This window comes from Rhamphochromis longiceps, linkage group LG10 (assembly GCF_057381845.1).
Source record: "Rhamphochromis longiceps isolate RC_006_pf linkage group LG10, R_longiceps_female_GT1.1, whole genome shotgun sequence".
Lineage (NCBI taxonomy): Eukaryota > Metazoa > Chordata > Actinopteri > Cichliformes > Cichlidae > Rhamphochromis > Rhamphochromis longiceps.
This window is the reverse complement of record NC_140566.1, coordinates 29865643-29886487: the sequence shown is the minus strand read 5'-3', so window position 1 is coordinate 29886487 and position 20845 is coordinate 29865643. Positions and strand designations below refer to the sequence as shown.

Genomic DNA, 20845 nt, shown 5'->3' with positions numbered 1-20845 from the left:
TAAACTTCCTTTCCACTGAGCCAATGCACTACACCGAGGAAGACGGCCTTAATAATTACACAGTAACAACATTTTTGGTGGTGACACTAAATAATTTGAATAACTAGCTTCACCAAAGGCCTCCAGTTGCCTTGTTCACAGTAGACCTTTCGTCTTTCTTATAATAATCACCTAAATCAGGGTCACTAGTTTTTAATTACTTCGGCGAGTTCCTGTTTCCAAAAGTTGCTTTCTGAAGATATTATTAACTTATATTAATACGTATTTATTGAGTAGATCCATAATTTTAATTTAATAATTTGCTTTACTTTTTATACATTTTCTTTCTCCCACTATTCTGAGTGGTAGCCTGTAACCTCTGAGTAGAGCCCTTTGCTCTCACATTGCAGGTTTACTCGTGGTTCAAATGGTGATTACCTGATAATACAAAGTGTCTAAAAGTGACTGCTGTTGTGATTTGATCCTACTGAATACTTCCCGAGTTGCTCCGGAGGAGATATCGGGGAAAAGCCAAGAGTAGGAGATAAGAAGATAAACTGTTCCAGCCATTGTTAGCTGAGAAAATGGGTCCTTTTACAGTAAGACGGATGGAGAGCTAACACTGTCAAGCGTGTCTGATGTGTTTCATGGAGATGTTGCTAAACTCACACTTCCTGGACAAGCATGTGACTGTACCTGGCTTCAGGGCTTTTTTCGGGTGGACAACGATGTTAATTTGAGCGATGAAGCACACGTCATCTGTGGCTATGGTGAAAGCCTGTGGATAATGAGTGGATCTGACAACTCTCTGCACCACTTACTGGATGTGCAGCAGAGCACACAACGCTCTCTTCTCTTTCCCCTCACCCCTCTAGATGGCTACCCTTCATTGAGCGTGCGTCGTGTCATCTTTGAAGTCTCAAAAAGACAAAAACACAAAACAAACAGCAGCTAAGTGTACGCTGAGTGCTGACTGGCTGAAAAGTTGGCTTGAACAGGAAAGAGATTAAAAGTGTTGTTCATCACAAAGAGGAAGAAGTGTGGAAAAACGCTACCAATAAGCTCAGACAGACTGTGCAGTGGGAAGTTTTTGCTAGAAAGAAATTTTTAATCTATTATAACTTAATCTAAAGTTATGTTTTTGGCACTGCCTCCAGCTGACCTCACACAGCCACCGCATGTCGACGTGTGTTTACAAAGCTCGGCACAGCACCAGTGCCATGCTGGGACAACTAAACTGAAGAACTTGCTTGAGCTGTTTTAGATTTTTCTTGAGTATGGCAGCTGGGATAGCCTCCAAGACGATGGCTGGATGGAAATCCAATTAAAGTAACGCGTACGTGAGCGGTTAAGGCATGAATATTTTATTATGTTTATTTGCATATGTGGTAAATGTGGAAACTGGCCAAATCTCTGCTCCGTTGGCTTTGTCTCTGAGAAATAATCCGCCAGACCTCACACCAAATTTAACCAACGAATGAACAAACATAGCTAAAAGCAACTCAAATAAATCCCATTAGACTCCAAACGAATGATTTTTCTACAGTAATTATTCTAATGTCATCAACTCTGACTTGAGTATGACACACTGGAATAAAAAGTGGGGGTTTAAAGTCTTTAAATCCACACGGACATCAGAACCAAGAGAACACGTGGTCCTGACCTTAGCAGCGGTTTCCTCGTTTCCTGCTTTGACTGAATCTTCCAAATTCTGCTTCTCAGTCATCGTCCTCTCCAGCTGATCGTTGGCCTGACGTAGCATCACCTGCAGCTTCTTTACCTGTAGGACAGTAAGAAATGAGAACCCCTCTGATGAACATTACAAGTCAAACCTTAAATATCTGCTTGATGTGATTAAAACGCAATGGCATGAAAAAGAAAAACCCGAACCTGATCTCTCGTCTCAGCCTCCTGTCCTTGGATGGCCTGAAGCTGCTTCTCATAGTTTGAGCACATGTCGCACCTTCGTCCGAGCTTCCTGCCAGCATTTTTCAACTGGCGACAGATAAACAAGAAACCCATGTGATAAAAAACTACTTAATACTCAATAACGATGCTCAGCTCTAGGATGTAACAAATTAAGACTTTGTTATGACTGAAAACATGAAAAAATGAGTCTTGCAGATTTCGCAGAGGGAAAGCGCTAAGAGAAGGAGGCTGATCTCCTGATATCCGTCAGGATGATTCAGTCGGAAGCTGTTTTCAGCTACTCCCTTATTCACGAGGGGTCGCTTCACGGCTGGTAGCTTTCATGTATGACTTGGCAGATTTTTACACCACATGGCCTTCAATGCCCAAAGGGATCTGCCAGGGATCTTTCACTCGTTAGGCGGCTGTGTAAACGACTGCACTATTGAGCCACAACAGACTAAGAAACTTAATTAAGACCATTAAAAATATATCAAGCAGGTGACATGGCCACACTACTCATCTGATATTTGCTGTTCTTGTTTTACTACTACATTTAGTCAGCCATGTTCACTGTGTTTAGCGTTTATTATATTTCTGTATCACCATCATTTTACTTTAAGCCACTTTAAGCTTTCCCAACTTTGGGGAAAAATTTGAAGAAAAAGGAGGAAAATGTGTTTTCTGTTCTAAATGCTGGTAAATAAAAATGAGAAACACTCAAAATTGCACTACAACGTGCATATGCTGCTCTAATGTTGAGGTACAAAGAAGAACTAGTCAGGAAGTAAAGATCCTAAAGCAAAGTAAAAACCTTTTGCGCTGTAAAAATGTTACGTCCAGTCATAACCATTAAACCCTTTGAACCACCTTTGACCCCTGCAGTGCTCAGACCATTAAAGCTGTTGTAAAGCCTTGGTTAAGCACCTCTTGCTGTAGCAGGTTCCACTCGCTGTCACTGACGAGCCGGTAGCCGGCAGGCGGTAAGTAAGCGGTGTCTGGGGCGTGAGAGATGCTGGACAGCAGCGACGCCGTCTCCTCCTGCTCCGGGGTCATGGCTTTGATCGCCTTCTCCTGGTCTTTAGTCAGCAGGAAGTGACTTGTCGGCAGCTTGATTGAGCTAATTGAAGCAGTCTCTCCAAAACTACTGTCTGTCACCCCGCTGTCGGCCCCAACCAAGGGCCCAAAGTCCGACTCGTCCAAGTGGCCTGCTGATTTGGCCTTGTGGTTCTGGCCGCCAAGACCCTGCTGGATGGACAGCGAGGAACCGAGGCTGTCTGTGGACTGAACTCGCCGCAAGTTGTCCTTGTAAGGGTCCATGGGGCTGCCCGTCACCACATCAGTGTCTAAGGAGTGCATAGAGCCGTGGGCGCTGTGGTTCACATGGGGCTGGAGGAAAAAGCGGAAAAAGGCATCCTCAGGAAAAAATCTTTCATAGTATCAGATTTATTTAATAAGTGGGATGAAGCTGGGCAGACAATATTTTTTAATTCACCTTTTAAATATATAATTTACAGTAACACGCCAGTGGTTAATGTGTTAGTCTCCCGAGTCTCTCACAGCGTGGGCCTCTCAGTGCCCACATCCGCACCCAAAGACCTTTCCACGTGGTGGCTGCTGGCTAGCAAAAACAACATGATCCCCGCCTGCCTCCACCTCTTTTGATCCACATTTATTTATTCATTTTCATTTGAATAATAACTCAAGTTCAAGGAAATCCCCTGTAAAAATGTTGCCATTTTTAAAGTTCATTGTTACATGTGCCCAAGTCTGCCACATATTCAGCATCTGGTCATTTTCTATCATTGTTATTAACCTGCTTTCCTTCTCTGGTTCGTTCTTAATGAGAGTTGGCATTGGACGATCACTCGCGTGCATATAAAGCTATAATCACTTTTCTTCTGTAGCTTTGCTGCTTATTAATTATTCACTTTTTAAGGGGGTGAGTGTTTGGTTTTACTGGTTTAGTTTCCCAGTGCAAGATGAAGTGAGAAACCTGATGATCAGAGGTGTGATCTTCCTCTTTTGTTTGTTTTTGCCAGCATTTCCTGTTCCAAAATTTGTGTTCGGCTTTACAAGTTAAAAATAAACCAAAAAAAATTAAGTTCCTTGAACAGCAGCAATGTGGCATTTCACATGCTGAGCAGTTTGGGAAGTAAATAAATAATCATGTTGGAAAAACATGAGACTATTGACAACATCGTGATTTTAAAGTCTGATTTTTGAGCGGCCTTACAACACGGACCAGTCAACTGGCACTTTATCCACCGACAGCTCCAACAACATAAAGATGGCTCAGATGCTGATTTTTATCACGATTCTGTCCTGATTCTGCTGCAAAGTTAATACCATTTTCTTTAAGATCAGCCAGGCTGCAATGTGTAAAACGTTACTAATGCGAAGACAAGTTTCCTGACAATCTGACAGGTCTTTGGAAAACGAGCTCAAGCTGCTCAAACTTTAAACAGTGATCATAAATTTCTGACGTCCAACAGATTCTCTCCAAAAGCAGATCAACTATATATCACAACTCTCGAAAACTGCAAAACGAAATCCAGATTCAAACTTATTCCAGTGTCTGCACAGCTGATGTAGGCCGAAGGCATAAAACCATGACATCGTTACAACAAGACTTACAGCATGTCTCAGTAAACATGTTTTTCAGAAACGGGGATGACTGAAATCGTGCAATCAGATCAAATATTTACACTGAGATTAAACTGAATCATAAATGTACATTTCTCAGAAGATATTGTTGCCATTTCTCCCCAATTTAGGAACGATAGAGACACAACACATAACCTGGTACTTGAATGTGAAGATGGCTCAAAGCGAATATATTACAGACTGATCCAATTACAGACTGCTCAGATTACTCTCTGCTCTTACCTCCTCGACGCTGAGGCCGAGGAATAAGTCCTCCAAAGGCTCGGTGTTGTCTCCTCCGTTGTCCTCCTGCAGGTCCTTCACTTGACTCAGGCGCTCCTTTTCGTCATCCTCCTTGGATGGAGAGACAAAATGTTTGGTCACGTTTTGTTTTACATCGATTAAATTCCCACTCAGTGGACACTTAAATAGATACTCCTTTAAAATCTTAGATTCTACCTTAATAAATAAAATAATACTGAGTTTTACTGACATCATCATCACATTTTATTGTTATAAGGATATATTTGTTTCCTTAGCACAGTCCTAAATCCTATAGTGTGCTACACATGACCACCACAGCCCGGTACGCAGCTAGTCTTTTATGTGGTGCCAAAAGCAGCTCAGTTTTACCAAAGTGTGGACTCCACTACCTCTTTTTCAACAACACGGTGCCCGTGATGGCGCACAACCACTTCTGCTTTCGTGCGTCATGGTGGACAGAATCTGAGACGCGATGGTGAATTTGTTCCTACGGCAACTCGCAACAGTGTTGGCTCAGCAGCTTTGTGGCGTCGTGCCCGCGTAACGTTTTTGTCACCAAAGCCATTTTTCTAGTTGAAACACATGCAACTGGTTCTAGATCTATCTGGACTATTCCTGCTTTAGTGACAAAAGGCACAGAGTGAGGTGACACATTTAACAGACGCTTGATTTTAAACGTGGAAGCTGCAAGTCGGAGCCAGCTCCTGACCAAGAGCATCCTCAAAACCTTACATCAGCATCCACCCAAACTGCCCAAAACTATTAAAGATGGACTGTTATGATCACTCCCAGTTCCATGTTTTAATTACTGGAGTAGCTTTGCATGATGTAGTACTGGTATTTGGTGCAGACGCTCAGTTTATCTTCTCTCTGAAACAAACTGCCTGAAACTGAGTGTTTAGAGCAATCTGAGCCTCATTATTTGAAATGTTGGCCATGCTTAACATCAGCATGCAGATTTATAAATGTATATATTTAACAGAAAATAAGGAAACACATAAAAGACCTCCTTTAAAAGGTTGTGATTTGGGCTTTTTTTAGTCCTCTGAGCTACAGTTTGTGAACACTCTTGTTCTTGGCAACTTTTTCTGGCCTGTTTGGCCTTTCCCCACTTCCACAGGAGATAAACCCAATAATTCTATTAACTCTAACCACTGCAAAGACGATTATGCTTCCCAAGTGGAAAGCCAAGCCTCTTTAAACTATCTGCAGAGACACTGTTGTTAGGTTATGTTATGTACCTGGTCTTTCTTCTTCATCTCCTCCACCTGGCGGAGCTGTTCTGATGACAGCACGCTCTCGATCCTCTGCATGTCCCTCATAAGGAGGCGGTGAGACTCCAGGAATTGGTCGTTAGCTCGCTGCCATGTGTGCTTCAGCTGGTTGTGCTGCTGCCGCTCCAACTCCAGCTTGTGACAGACTGAGGTCATAAACAGCAGAGAGAAAGGCGAAAGACAAAGTTGGAGCTGCAGACTAAACATGAACACACACACACACACGTCCTCCATGGAGTCTGCAGCTATACAAAAGTCATATACAAAACATTTAAAACCCTTTTACTGGCATTTTAAATCAAATTTAAGACCAAATTTGCAATGGAAATGCAAACTGGCATCAGTTCAAAATGAACACAATGGTAAAAGGAGCTTGTGAACGTTTATTAATGTGAAAAGCAAACAAAGGAACACCTTTAAGCTACAACACAGTTTGCTCTGCAAGCGTTTCCAAGCACCAGCTTTAACCAGAGCGTAATCATAACTCTCAAGCAACAACAACAACGAGCAGCCTGGCTAGAAAACCTTTCTGCTTCATCATGTTCAGGGTTTCCATCGTTGTACTGCAAGCACTAAATCAGGGTTGTCTAGCAGTCCAGGGGCCAGAACCGGCCTATAAGAGGATCAGAGTTGGCCTTCCAGCTGGATGGCCTTGCTAAGTGTGAAAGTTGCAGTGAAGTTATGAATAAGATCAATTATTGGAGTCATCCAAAAACTCCGCATGGGAAGGTTTTCCACTTTTCCACTCCATCTCTCAGTTGTAATGTGCACATACTTAGAGCAGAGTCACTGAATGTGGAAAAGCTGAAATATATTACTGCGGTTTATTTTTCTAGGGACATCTCAGGCTATTTATCATTTTTTTATAAAGTGGATGACTCATAAACATTTTTGAATATTGTTCTTTACGGTAAAAGGAGGAAAAATTAAGAGAGTGTTTTTGTCACCTCTGTCATCAACATGACTGTTCGCTGAATATGAGCACTGGGGAAGTTTGTATTTTTTTGACTTTTTAACAACTCATATTCACTTGCCACTTCATTAGGTACACCTGTTCAACTGTTTGTTAATGAAAATATCTAATCAGCCAATCACACTGTAGTAATTAAATGCATGTAGGCATGCGGACATGGTCAAGATGATCAGCTGAAGTTGAAGCTGAGCATCAGAATAAGGAAGGAAGCTGGCTTAAGTGACTCTGAACCAGATGGGCTGCTCTGAGTACTTGAGAAACTGCTGATCTGCTGGGATTTTTCCCACACAACCATCTTTAGGTTGAAAGAAAATTGTGCAGAAAACAGAGAATATCCAGTGAGTGGTAGTCCTCGGGGCAAAAATATGGGAAAAAACAAAAAACAGATTGCTTCAAGTTGGTAGGAAGGCAACAGTAACTCAAATAACCACTCGTTACAACCAAGGTATGCAGAAATGCATCTCTGAATGCACAATAAATCTGGAGCCTTGAAGCAGATGATCTACAGCAGCAGAAGATGCCACTGCGTGCCTCTCTGAGGAACCTGGGGTTAAAATTTACATGCCTCACCTAAATTGGACCCAGAAGATGGGAGAATGTTGGCTGGTCTGTTGAGATTCGATTTCTGCTGCGACATTTTGATGTTTGGGTCAGGATTTGTAGGAAACAACATGAGGCATGGATGCATCCTGTATTAACAGTTGAGGTTGTTAGTGGTGTAATGGTGTGGGGGATATTTTCTGAGCATCGTTTAAACACCATTGCTGACCATGTTTATCCCTTTTTGACCATACTGTACCCATTACACGTGGTAATGCAGTGAACTTAAAGTAAGTAATTCGCTGTACTCAAATGAGCTTCACAGTCACCAGCTCTCAATCCAACAGAGCATCTTTGGGATGTGGTGGAATGAGAAATTACCATCTTGGATGTGCAGCAGCTTTGTGATGCTATCATGTCGATATGGACTGAAATCTCTCAGGAGTGTTTCCAACACTGTGTTGCTCTCTGCCACCAAGAATTAAGGCAGTTCTGAAGACAAAAGGGCGTCCAACCCAGAAATAACAAGACGTTCCTAATGAAGTGTCCAGTGAGTGTAGGTTATTAGGCTACAGCTACTGTTTTACATATATAAAAACACATTGACAGAGACAATCGAACTATTATTTTAACCAGGTAAAGTTCATGAATTTCTTTAATGTTACCTTTAAGTTGTCCAGCTGATATGTCCAGACTCGCACGCTCACTAATTACAGCAGACTAGGGCTGCTCAATTAATCGAATTTTAATCACGATTACGATCTGGGCTTTCAACGATCATTAAAAATGACTGAGCCGATTATTAGCCCCTCCCTCATTTATCCGCGACACCTTAAAGGCCGGTCCGTGAAAATATTGTCGGGCATAAACCGGTCCGTGGCGCAAAAAAGGTTGGAGACCGCTGATTAAGAGGACCCGAGGGAAGCTCGGAAAGCTAAGCAGAAGTTATTTGGAGAGTGACTGCCGTTGGTTGAAAAGAGAGTTTAAAAAAAAAACTTCAGTGGTGTTGCACACTATTTTATATTATTTTTTTAAAGTCATTGTTAACCCTTTAAAGCCGGTCAGAGTAGCACGCTCCGTTTTGCGTAACTATTTTTAAATCCCTGTAGAACCTGAACCGTGTAAGCTAGCGCAATAATTTGTTTTGCATATGAAACCGGAGGAGTTGTACTTACATCTTATGCCATCAGCTTGTCCTCGGTCACGGTTTCGTTCCACATATAGCTTTGCAAAAATTGCATAAAAAGCGCTTGCAGGAACAAAAACATAATATTCCAGAAACACGCTTTGCCGTTCCTATCAGCTGTTCGTAACACTTCCCACAGTGAAATGATGCACATGCTGTTTTCTTTGCAAATTTGCATCATAGGATTGTTTTTTGTTTTTCCTGCAGTGTATATAAAAATTGGTGTATCTCCAAAATAAAACTATGAAGACACTCAAAATAAATTTCCTGTGGTGGGAAACTATTTTTTGCAACTTTATTGTATTTAAAGTTTTGAGGGATAAACCTCTTAAATTTCTCCAAGTAGAAATATATGTAAACAAAACAAAAGCGATTTTCAATTTTTTTTGTAGTTTATTGCACTTTTTTGCAATTTATGTAATTACTATGGACTTAATGCATACATATTATTAAAATATGGGCTATAACAGTTGTATTGATGTATAGCAACTTGAAATGCTCCCACAAATGGCACTACAGCATGTAAAAAAATAATATAAGCTCTGGTGGACTTGGTTCTATAGTAGGTCTTAAAGGGTTAAATAAATATCGTCAAATAATCGTGATCTCAATTTCAGTGAAAATAATCGTGATTATCATTTTTGCCATAATCGAGCAGCCCTACAGCAGACTAAATCATTCAGCGCTGTTTTTGAGAGAGGTTAATCGTGATTCGGTGCTTTGCTGCTGGAGTTTAGCTCGTTTCCAGAAAAGCACGTTTGTCTTAACGATGCAGTCGCGACTAAAGCGGCACTGCGTGCAGAAAAACAGGCATGAAAGAAGAAAAAAAAAAAAACACATTTCCAAAGTTAATCAAAAATAATTAACTATTTTTGAAAGCCTTTTATTAGTAAAGTGTTTTCAGAACATTTTACTGACTGGGGGCCACCCTGCCTTTAGCAGGACCTCTGAGATAAGCTGTTGTGTGACTGCTGGCATGATATGACTTCACAAAGCATCTAATTTTTTTAATTCATCAAGCAATTTCCACAAGAAATTACCGTCATGAAGCTCCTTCCGTAGTTTCTCCGCATCCTCCTGCAAGACGGACTTCTGCGTGTTCAGCACAGCGACATACATCTCCAGGTCCGTACGACACGACTTCTCAGCCTCCAGAACGTGATTGAGCTCCTTGACCTGTGAAAGACAATGAGAAAAATAATTTATACGATTGAGAGCACATAAAAAAATCCTGGAATATAAACAGGAGCTGAGAGTCTAATGGTTACAACAATTTTAGCTGAACACCAGAAATCAACTAAAAAGTCCATTTTGTCAAAACAAATTCAAATCTACTAACTGAAGCTACTGTTGTCAGCGGACATATCCAGCAGATATGGAGCTCAATTTCTTCAACTGGGTGAGAAACGTGTTGGTTTTTCAGCATTCTCACCCCCCTTTCAAACACTTTCGAAAGCTATAGGGATTTTTCTTTTTTCTTTATTTGTCCTGAATCAGTAACTTCTGTTCCCTGAATTTCTGTGACAGATGTGAGAAGAGTAAAGCTAGGATGAGCCACAGAGACACAACAGCTGCATCAACGGGAGATAACACAGGCTCAAATAAACTGGAATTACATCGTCTGACCATAAGAAGCTGAAATACTCCATAGACTCAGTGGAAACTGCAGAGCCAGTGATAAGTAAGAGTACAGCAGTCATACAGCAACCACAGCCAACCCTGTGTATGAAAATTTCAACTGGCAGTTGTTGGGTTTTTTTTTTCCACACCTTTGACTGCTGAGTACTTATTACAGGTGCTGTACAATTTCATTTCTCTTTTTGCTACTGTATACTAAATAAAAATCTCACTTTTTATGTGAGTGCAAATTAGGGACCCTCCAAGGTAAAAACGAAAGAAAACACCAATCAAAATCAATTAGTCTGAAAACACTGAGAAAAGACGAGGTCAAACACTGCCCACATAAAAATGAGCCATTAAGACAATTAATCAAAAGCGTCACTAATCAAACAGTGTTTTAAATGTCGCTGAAATTTGTGATGCCATGTATACGATAGCACACACGCACACAGTCCATGACTGTTTTTTATATAAAAATAATAATAGTTTGGCCTAGGGTAGTCAACATTAGCAGTGCTAGCAGCAGCAGTAGCCGTCCTTCCTTGTATATTAGCGTCCACACATCTGTGCTTTACAGATGGTGCAGGTTATGCATCCCTCCGGTCGAGCAGTTACAGCTGACATACACCCACTCAGGACCTACATCACTTTACTGCAGCACCGCCCTGATTTGCACAGCTGTCTTTCACGCCTCAGGTTTAAAGTATGAATGATTCTTTTAACCACAGAGTATTTCTATTGCCGACTAGTGAGAACAAAAACGCTCAATCGATTAATCAACTGGCCAATATTGAAAACAGTGAAGAACACTCTCAATACTGAATACTGAAGATAAACTGGTTTAAAAAGCAAGCTGTGCTTATTGACATAATGAGCCATTTCAAATTAAATTCACTTACAGAGTGCTTAATAAGATGTCCAGCTAAGCACATGCAGAGTTTACTTAAAGCAACAATTATCCGTTATCTTACCAAACCAAAGTCTGTGCTTTCCCCCCCCCCAAAAGTTATTTAGAAATTATTTCACAGCTTAAAAATAAACAGTTATTAATGTCTTTATTACAATTTTTGTGATTCTCCCCTTTATGGGGGACTGAAACCTATTTAAATAAAAGCAAAAAACAAAAACAAAACGCAAAAGCATCAATTTCTTGCTGACTAACCTTCGAGGCCTCCAACTCCTTCACCTTCTCCTCGGCTGTGGCCAGTTTGGCCTTCAGGGCTGCGATCTCGTGCTCCATAGGCATCACTACGGAACGCAGCTTCTCTGCATCCTCCTGGGCCTTCAAAATAATTTGCATAAGATAATTATAAATGTGCACACATGGAAACATCTGGAAACATTATTTCCTTTAAACAGCAGATCATTAGTTAGATCTGTACATGTAGATGATAAAAGAAGAACCAGAGATGGAGTGTTGAGAGGCTGGATGATTATTTTTTTTAGTTTTTGTTGTTATTTTGATACATTTTTGTTCAATTTGGTAAATCATGAACCTGTTTCCTAAGACTGTACAAATCCACAGTAGTTTCACAGACACTTAACACACACACAAATACACAAAACAATATAGAAAAAATACCCAATCAACAGGAAATACAAAGTACAACACCTAAATTCGTGAACTTCAATGCAAATAAAGCCTAAAACATCAGCTTATTTGTATCACGCTAAAGAACACAGTAATATTTTAGGAAAACATACCTGCCTCCAGGTCATTTAAAATTAGCTTTAATTTGTTCCAATAAATCAGCTCCTTGAGTTTTAGCTATTTTCAGCTCTTCAGCTTTTAGACATTTAAGGGCTCAAAGCAAATGTGTCCATAATCTGATTAATAATCTGATCCAACCAGATGATCAACAATTCAAAGATTTGCATGTTCCTGCAGCTATGTGCTCCTCAGATGATCACGACTCCCAAGTTGGGATGTTATTCCTCTGAAGTCACAAAGATTTGTTGATGAATTTGGACATTACAAATATGATAACATATATTTTAATGTTAAAAAAGAGATTTGAAACACATTCATTTGCACTGTTAACCAAAACCTTGTTACAATAAATGAAGAATTATTACCAACTCTTCACCTCAATGACTGAACTCTCATCACTGGGAGATATTTATCAGATTTCACAGCTTCCTCTGCAGCTACAAATGGCTTAATAAAACTTTTAAATCACAACAGCAGCACAGATCTTGATTACAGAGCTCTTCTTAAAAATGTTTCCCTGTCTTAATTAAGATGTCTCTTAGAACGTGGGTGAGGGAGAGGGCCAGCAGTCCTCACTCCATTTTTACTAAGCATGGGCAGATCTTTAAGACAGCCAGTCAAAACTGCAGCATGTGAAAATAATGCTACCGTTTGGATGAATTTTTCTTCCTGGCAATGAAACACAGTTGAAAATGCATCTGACAACAAATGACACACAGTCCCAGCCATGAGCAGTGTGAAACTTGAAAGCTCTGATATGAATTTTGGAACTGGCCTGCAAGACTCAGTATTGCTTAAGACACAGGAAGGAGTCCAGCTGGCCGAAGCATCTGGGACATTGCGTTCTGTTCTCTGGTATCCATCTTGTATTTTTATTTTTTTATTTTATTTATTTATTTTTTGGGGGGGGGGGGGGGGGGGGGGGGGGGGGAGACTTGAGAGGAAACAAACAAACTTCAGAAAGTTAAGATTCCATATTAGCAGAAATTAAGGGAGCAGACAAAACTTTGAAAAATGCACGTAGCAGACATACTTTCTTCATTTCATCCTCCAGGTTCTCCTCCTCCTGACCCTCGGAGAGCCGGCGCCTCAGCTCGCCCAGCTCCCTCTCCACTGCCTCGCGATACTGGTTCCACTGGGCACGCTCCTGCTCCAGGCGTTGGTGGAACTGGACCTCATACTCACACACAGTGTCTGCACAGGGAGAGGAGAGGAAGCAGGCGATGAAACCGAACAATAGCACATCCACATCGAGTCGTGCAGTCAAGCGTGAATACATAAAAACAGGAACAATATTTCTGATATAGGTGGGGGATAATTTTCATTTCAAAATGTTTTTGTGATGGTTATTCATGATAAACGAGTAGACAACAGATTTTTAGGGTTGCATTTATTTTTTAAAATCAGTTAATCTTTCAACTATTTTCTTGGTTTACCGTCTTAAACTAGTTAAAATTTACTTACAAAAAGTCTATAACACCCTTGTTTTGTACAACTCATTTCAAACTGGTTTCTTGAATTTGACAGGGAGTTCACCGTACTCAAATGACCTCTGCAGTCACCAGGTCTAGTCCAATAGAGGACTTTTGGGATGCGGTGGGCATTCACATCCTGGATGTGCAGCCGACAAATCTGCAGCAACTGTGTGATAGCACGTGAATGATCTCCTTTTTACCTACATGTTTAATAGAAAGTTTATCATCTAGCCAAGATTCCCTCCATGCCGAAAAAAATCTTTTCGCTACAGTCCTCTGATCTGACACTGGCCTGGATCAGAGGGCTCAGTATGAGTATGAGCCAGCAGATGAAGACACTACACTACACACAAGCGTCACAGGTAGTTCTCACTGTGAAGTTGAGATAAGTGAGTAAAAGAAAAATTGTCTCAATCTGAAGAGACAATTTTCATATTTGGCTGAATTTATATGGAATGACTCAACTGTTAAATGATTGTTATATGACAATGTCTGTAATACTGCAGTTATTAGAAGTTTTAAGTGTAACCTTTCTAAATTTGTTAATAGCGCACTAAAAATTAACAAATTATGTGTAAATAACATCCTTTTTCTTAGAGTAGCATCCCCAACACTGTCTGAAGATCACTTCCTGTAGTTTCAGGAGTTGTTAGTGCACAGACTTTGGTCATGCTTCCAGTGTGAATGCAGAGCAATGATGACATGATGAAAGACAGGAGGAGATTTCTGATTGGTTTTTACTACTGATGTGCAAATTTGGTTCTATGAGGTGCAATGTCATCATATTTGTTGAATTTTTGTTTGTAAGGACTACCCGGGGTGTTCTTCAGTAAGACACAAGGAACATCAACAGAGGCAGTTACACCTTACTATGACACCCGATTATGCCTACATAACTTTTACAGCCACTTTTAAGGCCACCAGACTCCTTTACAAAAAGTGGAACTTCGCTTGACAGAAAACCAAAACCAGAATACAACTTTCTGGTTTTACCTCATTGATTCAAATGTCAAAAGACGCATAAGAAATCAAGGAAATCAGCTGTGGAGTAACAAATTAAGTGAGCTGAGAATTGTGTTAAATTACTGCTGTAATCCAAGGAGACTGAACAGTATAACAGTTCCCCCTCAAAGAGAGCTGTCTGGCAGCACAAAGATAAAAAATATTTTTTAATCAATAGTTACTTATTCACATTTGTTTATGTTAACCATTTGTTATGGTTTCACTGCGACCTCACAGTTAATGTAGTGAACAAACAGCTGAGACAGCAAGCCTAGTCTAACTGGTTTGTCTGCCTGTGTACAGATGAGCTGCACACATACCACTTCAGTCAGGCTGAGGCGACAGATGAGTTGAAATTGTATGCAGTGTATGGATTGTGTGTGTGCGTGTAGTCTGTGTTTCATAAAAACCCTGGCAGCTTGGGTAACATTAGAAAAGACCACCAAATTTATGGTTGTGTGCATTAGAATTATTCCAAATAAAGTTTGAAAATGAGTTTCCCAGTATAGCGTGTTAAAGTATGGGAAAAACCCTGGAACAACCAGAGTGATGGAGTGTAGTGGTTTAAAATATTCATCTACAAATGCAAAGGTCCCTAGTTCAGTTCCAGGGGTTGACACAAATCCTCTGCGTGTTGCATCAGTAAGGCCACTGGTTATAAAAATCTGCTTGTGAATTAGCAGCTTTTATACGCCACTGTCTTCATGCCTTTACAAATCAAATGATCATTATCTACCTGAAGCCTCGGTCCCTCCCTCTTTAATTACATTAAGCACAACGGGCATAAGTATGCACTGTTTTCACAGTTAACAGCTTTCATTCACACTTTGCTGCACAGACAATCACAGGACAGCTTCATTCATAATCACAAACATTCAGAGGATCTACTGGAGCTTATTTCAGCATGTTGATAGTACTGTTCTGGTTCAATTTACTTTAAAATCAAACAAACTTTCAGTGCATCTCACATTGGATCCATCTAGGCGCTAAATTAAAAGTTCTATTGAAGTACAACTAGACGTTCCTCAAATTACATGTTTTTTCTTGGTGTGTACAATGGATTATAGGAACTTGCCTCACTATTAATGACATTTTGATACTTCTGCAGCAGTAACAATTACTGAAAATGAACTGTTAAAAAGGTTAAACATGTATCAGTATTACATTGTATTAAAAGATCTATTCCAACATACATATAATGAAAACTTTCAACATTGTTTTATGTTTTAAATCAGTAAAAATCAACAAGTGCTAAAAACAAGAAAACTGGATTAAATCAATTAGATTTACTTCACAACTAAAGAAAAAAGTCGAGTCAAAGATTAAAACGAAAATGTAAATATTCCACAAAACTTTAGGAGTGCTTCTTGTGACCAACAGCACATCGAGACTGAGTTTAAGCACTGATTATATCATCTCATTTTAATTTTGGAGCAGCGGTTAATAACCCCACTGTGACTGCACTACAATCAGGTCATGTTATTCTACATTAATCTTTATTCCTATTACATGCACAGCTCTCATGCACAGGTTGGTCCCTGCACGTTGCCGATATGCTCACTTTAATTTGTTTGAGATATGATCGTAAAATGTCAAAGTCAAAGTCTGACTAAAAGGTGTCTGATGTACCACCAAAGATCACGCTCTAGAACAGGGGTGGGGGAACTCCAGGCCTTGAGCGCCGGTGTCCTGCAGGTTTTAGATGTGACCTTGATCCAATCACAGCTGATTTAAATGGCCAAATTACTTCCTCAGCATGTCTTGAAGTTCTCCAGAGGCCTGGTAATGAACTAAACACTCAGGTGTGTTGACCCAGGGTGATATCTAAAACCTGCAGGTGGTTTACAACAGGGACGCTGGTTTTAATACTCTCAGTGGAAGTCTTGTGTGTGGCCTTGTACTTGTTCCTCTAGTCCAGCTGGTGAGTAAAAATTGTTTTAGTATGGCCAAAAAAAGATTTGTCTGAGCCAGCATTACATGGCATACACGTGAATCATGAACTTGTGGTAGAAGTCCACGTTGACAATCTGAACTTAGAGGATGAATTCACAGAGCATAACCTGATGAACGTTTTTAAAGAACGAACAAGTAGTTTGCAAACTGTGGACTTGTTGACTGAAAATCACAGAGTCATAGGGGGAGACCGAGTCACTTTGAAACATAAGTTGATCCCAGGCTGCACAGCGCCAAGTGGACTTCCAGGGATTGATCTATGAATAGAAGCTGCACTGGAAGCCAACCAGACATGAAGGGGACCTTGAAGGTGAAATCAACAAGCTTTAAATCAGGTAGAGCTTTTGTTTTTGTTTTTTGGACCTGCCTTCAGAAATGTTTTCATCACACCACTTAAATGTAAACAATCTTTTAGAGAATATATTCATAGTGTTATCAATCTAAGTAAATACCCTCCCGAGTAATAAGCAAAAGAGCAATGATATTAGGAATAGAGGTTTTCACTGCTCACATAGCGTCAGGCTCCATTTACCTTTCATTATGGCCTGCAGGGAGGCCACCTCCTCCTGCCATTGGCTGCGGACTTGGTCGATGGCTTCCTGTTTGGTGTTTTCCGACACGGTGGCCACAGCTTTGATGGTCTCTATCTCAGCCCGGGCCTGAGAGAGCTGGGTCTGGACGGAGCTCAGCTCGGAATGGGCGTCCTCCAGTGCAGCTGTCTGCCTCTTCAGCTCCTCTGGAGAGAGGTGAGACATGAAATGAATGATGGGAGGAGAGAGGAAAAATGCACAATGTGGCACTTGTGTATTTCAGACTTTTTTCCTTATTCAGCACAGTTTATTACAGAAAAAAAATTGTTTATACATTTTAAAAGAAGAACCTCTTTCAGTGTTGCACCTCAGCATGCACGAGTTCAATTCAAACAGACAGTTTAAAAGGCCAAAGATGCTCCACAGCTATGTCCAACAAGACACTTTACATTGTGTAGAGTTTTATGACCATCCACACCTTCCTTGGAGAGGTAAAGCTCTTTGAACTTGGCCCGCTTCTGGTTGAACTCCACCTCCAGCTGCTGCTTGAGTTTGATGAACTCGGCCCTCTCCTGCTCCAGAGCTGCCACTCGCTGCTGTAGCACCGCTGAATGATAATGAAGGAGGAAAAAAACAAAACAAAATTAGCTGCTGATTACATGTAGCTGAAAAGAAATCATTCAAGTCAAAGGGCAAACATCCACAAAAATCAGTGCACTCATTACGTCGTTTATCTCATTACTAAGGACTCAAATCAGAGGGTGAATAAAAGCTAACAAGCCCTAAAATGATATGAATACAAATTATTATTGATGTTTTTGGGATAAATGTGGTTCTTAGAAATTATTTCAATTTTATGATTAAATATATCTAATATAATCGAACCAATAAGTACAACGATTAAATCACTGAATTCCTTGTATGGTTCAGCCATAATGTTACGCAAATGTTAAATGTAATTAGGCTGAAATATGTGTTATTACATCCAGTACTATCTAATCTACTGATCATTAATGTAATAATGTGACAAAACAGTACAGACTAAATGTCTCTGGATAGCGATACAGAAATGAAAACATTAACAAATAATTTATTATTACGAAGTAGCAAATCTGCAAAATTTGGGAACTTGAACTACTTGGGAACTAAGACTACTTTTTACTTTAAACAAAAGTTCTAAATGGTGATTTTTGCAGATTCATTTATTAATATAAGAGATCTCATGTGGTTTCATGTGGTCAGTTACTTAACTTTTATTATACCAGCAAGTTTCAGCTCGTGACACCTTTAAAAACAGAGTAAAGTCCACCAGTGGCCTCTTTTACAAGGCTGTCAACAGTCAGCTAAATGGAAGCTTTTTCTTAGATAATTTTAAATAACTTCTAGAGATATCATATGTAGAAGCTCATAAGAGAAGTGTGAGGAAAAATAAATATAATGTATGTGGCATTAGTCGTTTATAAACATTTCATAAACAATCACATTTACTGATTGTTTTTAACCTTTTAAACTTTCCACGTGACCATCAACAATTTGACTGAAAAAAAATCCATGGGAAAGATACACTTCTTAAATGAAATGATGAAATATTTCAGGTCATTACGGTCACAAGTTTTGTAGTATCGTTTTAAAATTTTCAATATGGAGAAAGCTACTTACTATTTTGGGGGGTAAGGATCTAAAACTATAGCTTTATGAATATGGACTATCACGATACTGTGGACAAATAAGTATTTAAAAAATGTATATGTAGAAAATATTTAGAAAATTTTGAATGTAATGTTAACAAAAACTTGGTTCTTTCTAATAATAATAATAATAATAATAATAATAATAATAATAATGAGTGGTGTCATCCCTGTTTTTCAGATAAATCTGGTTCTTTTTAACTATGAAAAACATCTTCACATCATTTTATCATTTAATATATCTAGTATAATAAAACCGATAAGTACTCACCTTTATTACTTACACACTTGCATTTAATGAACCATCTTGATAAACACCCACATTTAAATTAAAAACAGTACATCTTATTACATGTGTGCTACAATGCACAGTGGATCTACGAAAGCACAAAACCTTCAGCGTCAAATGAATAACATATTTTACTCCATTATCAAACTTTAACTCAAACTTGACAAGATCTTCAAATGCTTTTTTATTGTTGGCATCACCTCACCGAGCACTGGTACGTGCAGTGCAAGATATTTTAGCCATCCACTGAACTGCTGGGACGATTTTCATGATTGACATGATTAAAAATCTTGCTCTGCTTAACTCGGATGAGCTGGATATTGAAGCGTTACAAACACATGCTGCCATCAGTAAAGTTGCAAAGTGCAGTCTTGTTCTTGTGGGCAAACTATCCAACATCGAGATGCAGAACCTAGTTAAAGGGCCTTTCTCCTCTCTCCTTTGTCGTGTTTGTTTAGCCAGCCATTATAAATAGGTCAATACTAATATCAGCTGATAAATTGTGCCCACCAATATATCAGTCAGGCGACGCATAAAATGAAGTATAAAAACCTCCCGCCAGCAAACACAACCAGACACTGGTTTTCCTACGGTCCTACATTTTCCTACTTCTTCATCTCTTATTTAAAACCGCAGCGATACAGATAAAATCCTTAAAGCCAGACAGCCAAACGGAAACATTTACGAGCAGCCGGACGGTTCAGCTCAATTCCACCATGGTCATGTGACAGCCAAACAAAAGGAAACACTAACTCCATCGCCACGTATTCATAAGTTTGTGTTGTATTCAAGCACAGCATATATCAATCTCCTTTTCTCACACTTACCTCAGCTCAAAAGCTCTGCATCTTTTCCTTCTTGGTATTAAAATAAAAGCTGACTGCTCTGGTGTGTAACCGATCACGTCAGGAAGCCACAAAGATCACATGATAGAGCGCATAAAGAAAGTCAGTAATTAACCAATTTAACAGCAACGCCAGTTCATGATGATGCAAATATAACAGAGGCTCAACCTCACAGCAGCGTTTTTGCCTTTGCTTGATAAAACAGTGACGGTTTGAGACAGAAAAGTGGGGACAGAGTGAGGGAAGGCACACAGCAGAGGGCCCTGGGTTGGACTCAAACACCAAGCCTAGCGGCATAAGATCATCTGTCGAACAAGGTGAGTTAAACCGACGCCCGGCAACAGATTACTATTGTAAAAAGGAAGCACACCCACTTTAAATTCTAAGAGATTAACAACAGCATGTGACATATCACACCATTTCTCTATCTATTTGTTAGTAAGTAAGCCAAAAATGCAGAAGCAGGCATCAGTTAGCACCTTAAATGTTAAAGTTCATAATAACATAATTAGAAAAAAAAACAGGCCAAATATGGCTTAATTGAAAGGGCTGCCAGTAGAAAGTGTCTTCTCACCAAGAAAAAAAAAAAAACATGGCAGAACGGCAAAGTTGTATCTGACCAAACGACAAGACTTCTGGAAATCTGTCCAAGGCTAATAGGACTAAAGTGGAGATGTCCGGTTTCATTTTCAACAGTTTCAGTCAGGTCCACGCCTTGCTTGTCACATCCATGTTCAAAATGCCAAGAAAGCAAAGGCAAAAATGATCAGGGCTTCATAACCAGATCCCACACAGAAGGTGGTTGATATCATGTGACACCGCAAAGGAAGGAGTGTTTAAGAAGCAAGTCTTGATGCAGGGGTACTGGAAAAAAGTGACATTTAATAACAAAAAATGTAATAACACATTACAGGAAGCTGAAATAAAGTCAAAAGACAGCCTTGCAGCAATCCACCACTTCA

General features: G+C 39.8%; 1 protein-coding gene across 1 annotated transcript in view; it reads right to left on the bottom strand.

Moving 5' to 3' along the window:
• Positions 1-20845, bottom strand: part of rabep1 (rabaptin, RAB GTPase binding effector protein 1) — a 43640-nt gene that overhangs the window by 18857 nt on the left and 3938 nt on the right. The window contains exons 2-11 of the mRNA XM_085421267.1: positions 17540-17668; positions 17064-17267; positions 13135-13295; positions 11553-11672; positions 9811-9946; positions 6039-6217; positions 4777-4887; positions 2815-3276; positions 1870-1974; positions 1643-1759 (exon numbers count right to left, since the gene is read on the bottom strand). Of these exons, the coding sequence (XP_085277393.1) occupies positions 1643-1759; positions 1870-1974; positions 2815-3276; positions 4777-4887; positions 6039-6217; positions 9811-9946; positions 11553-11672; positions 13135-13295; positions 17064-17267; positions 17540-17668 (1724 nt within the window). The remainder of the gene's footprint in view (positions 1-1642; positions 1760-1869; positions 1975-2814; positions 3277-4776; positions 4888-6038; positions 6218-9810; positions 9947-11552; positions 11673-13134; positions 13296-17063; positions 17268-17539; positions 17669-20845) is intronic.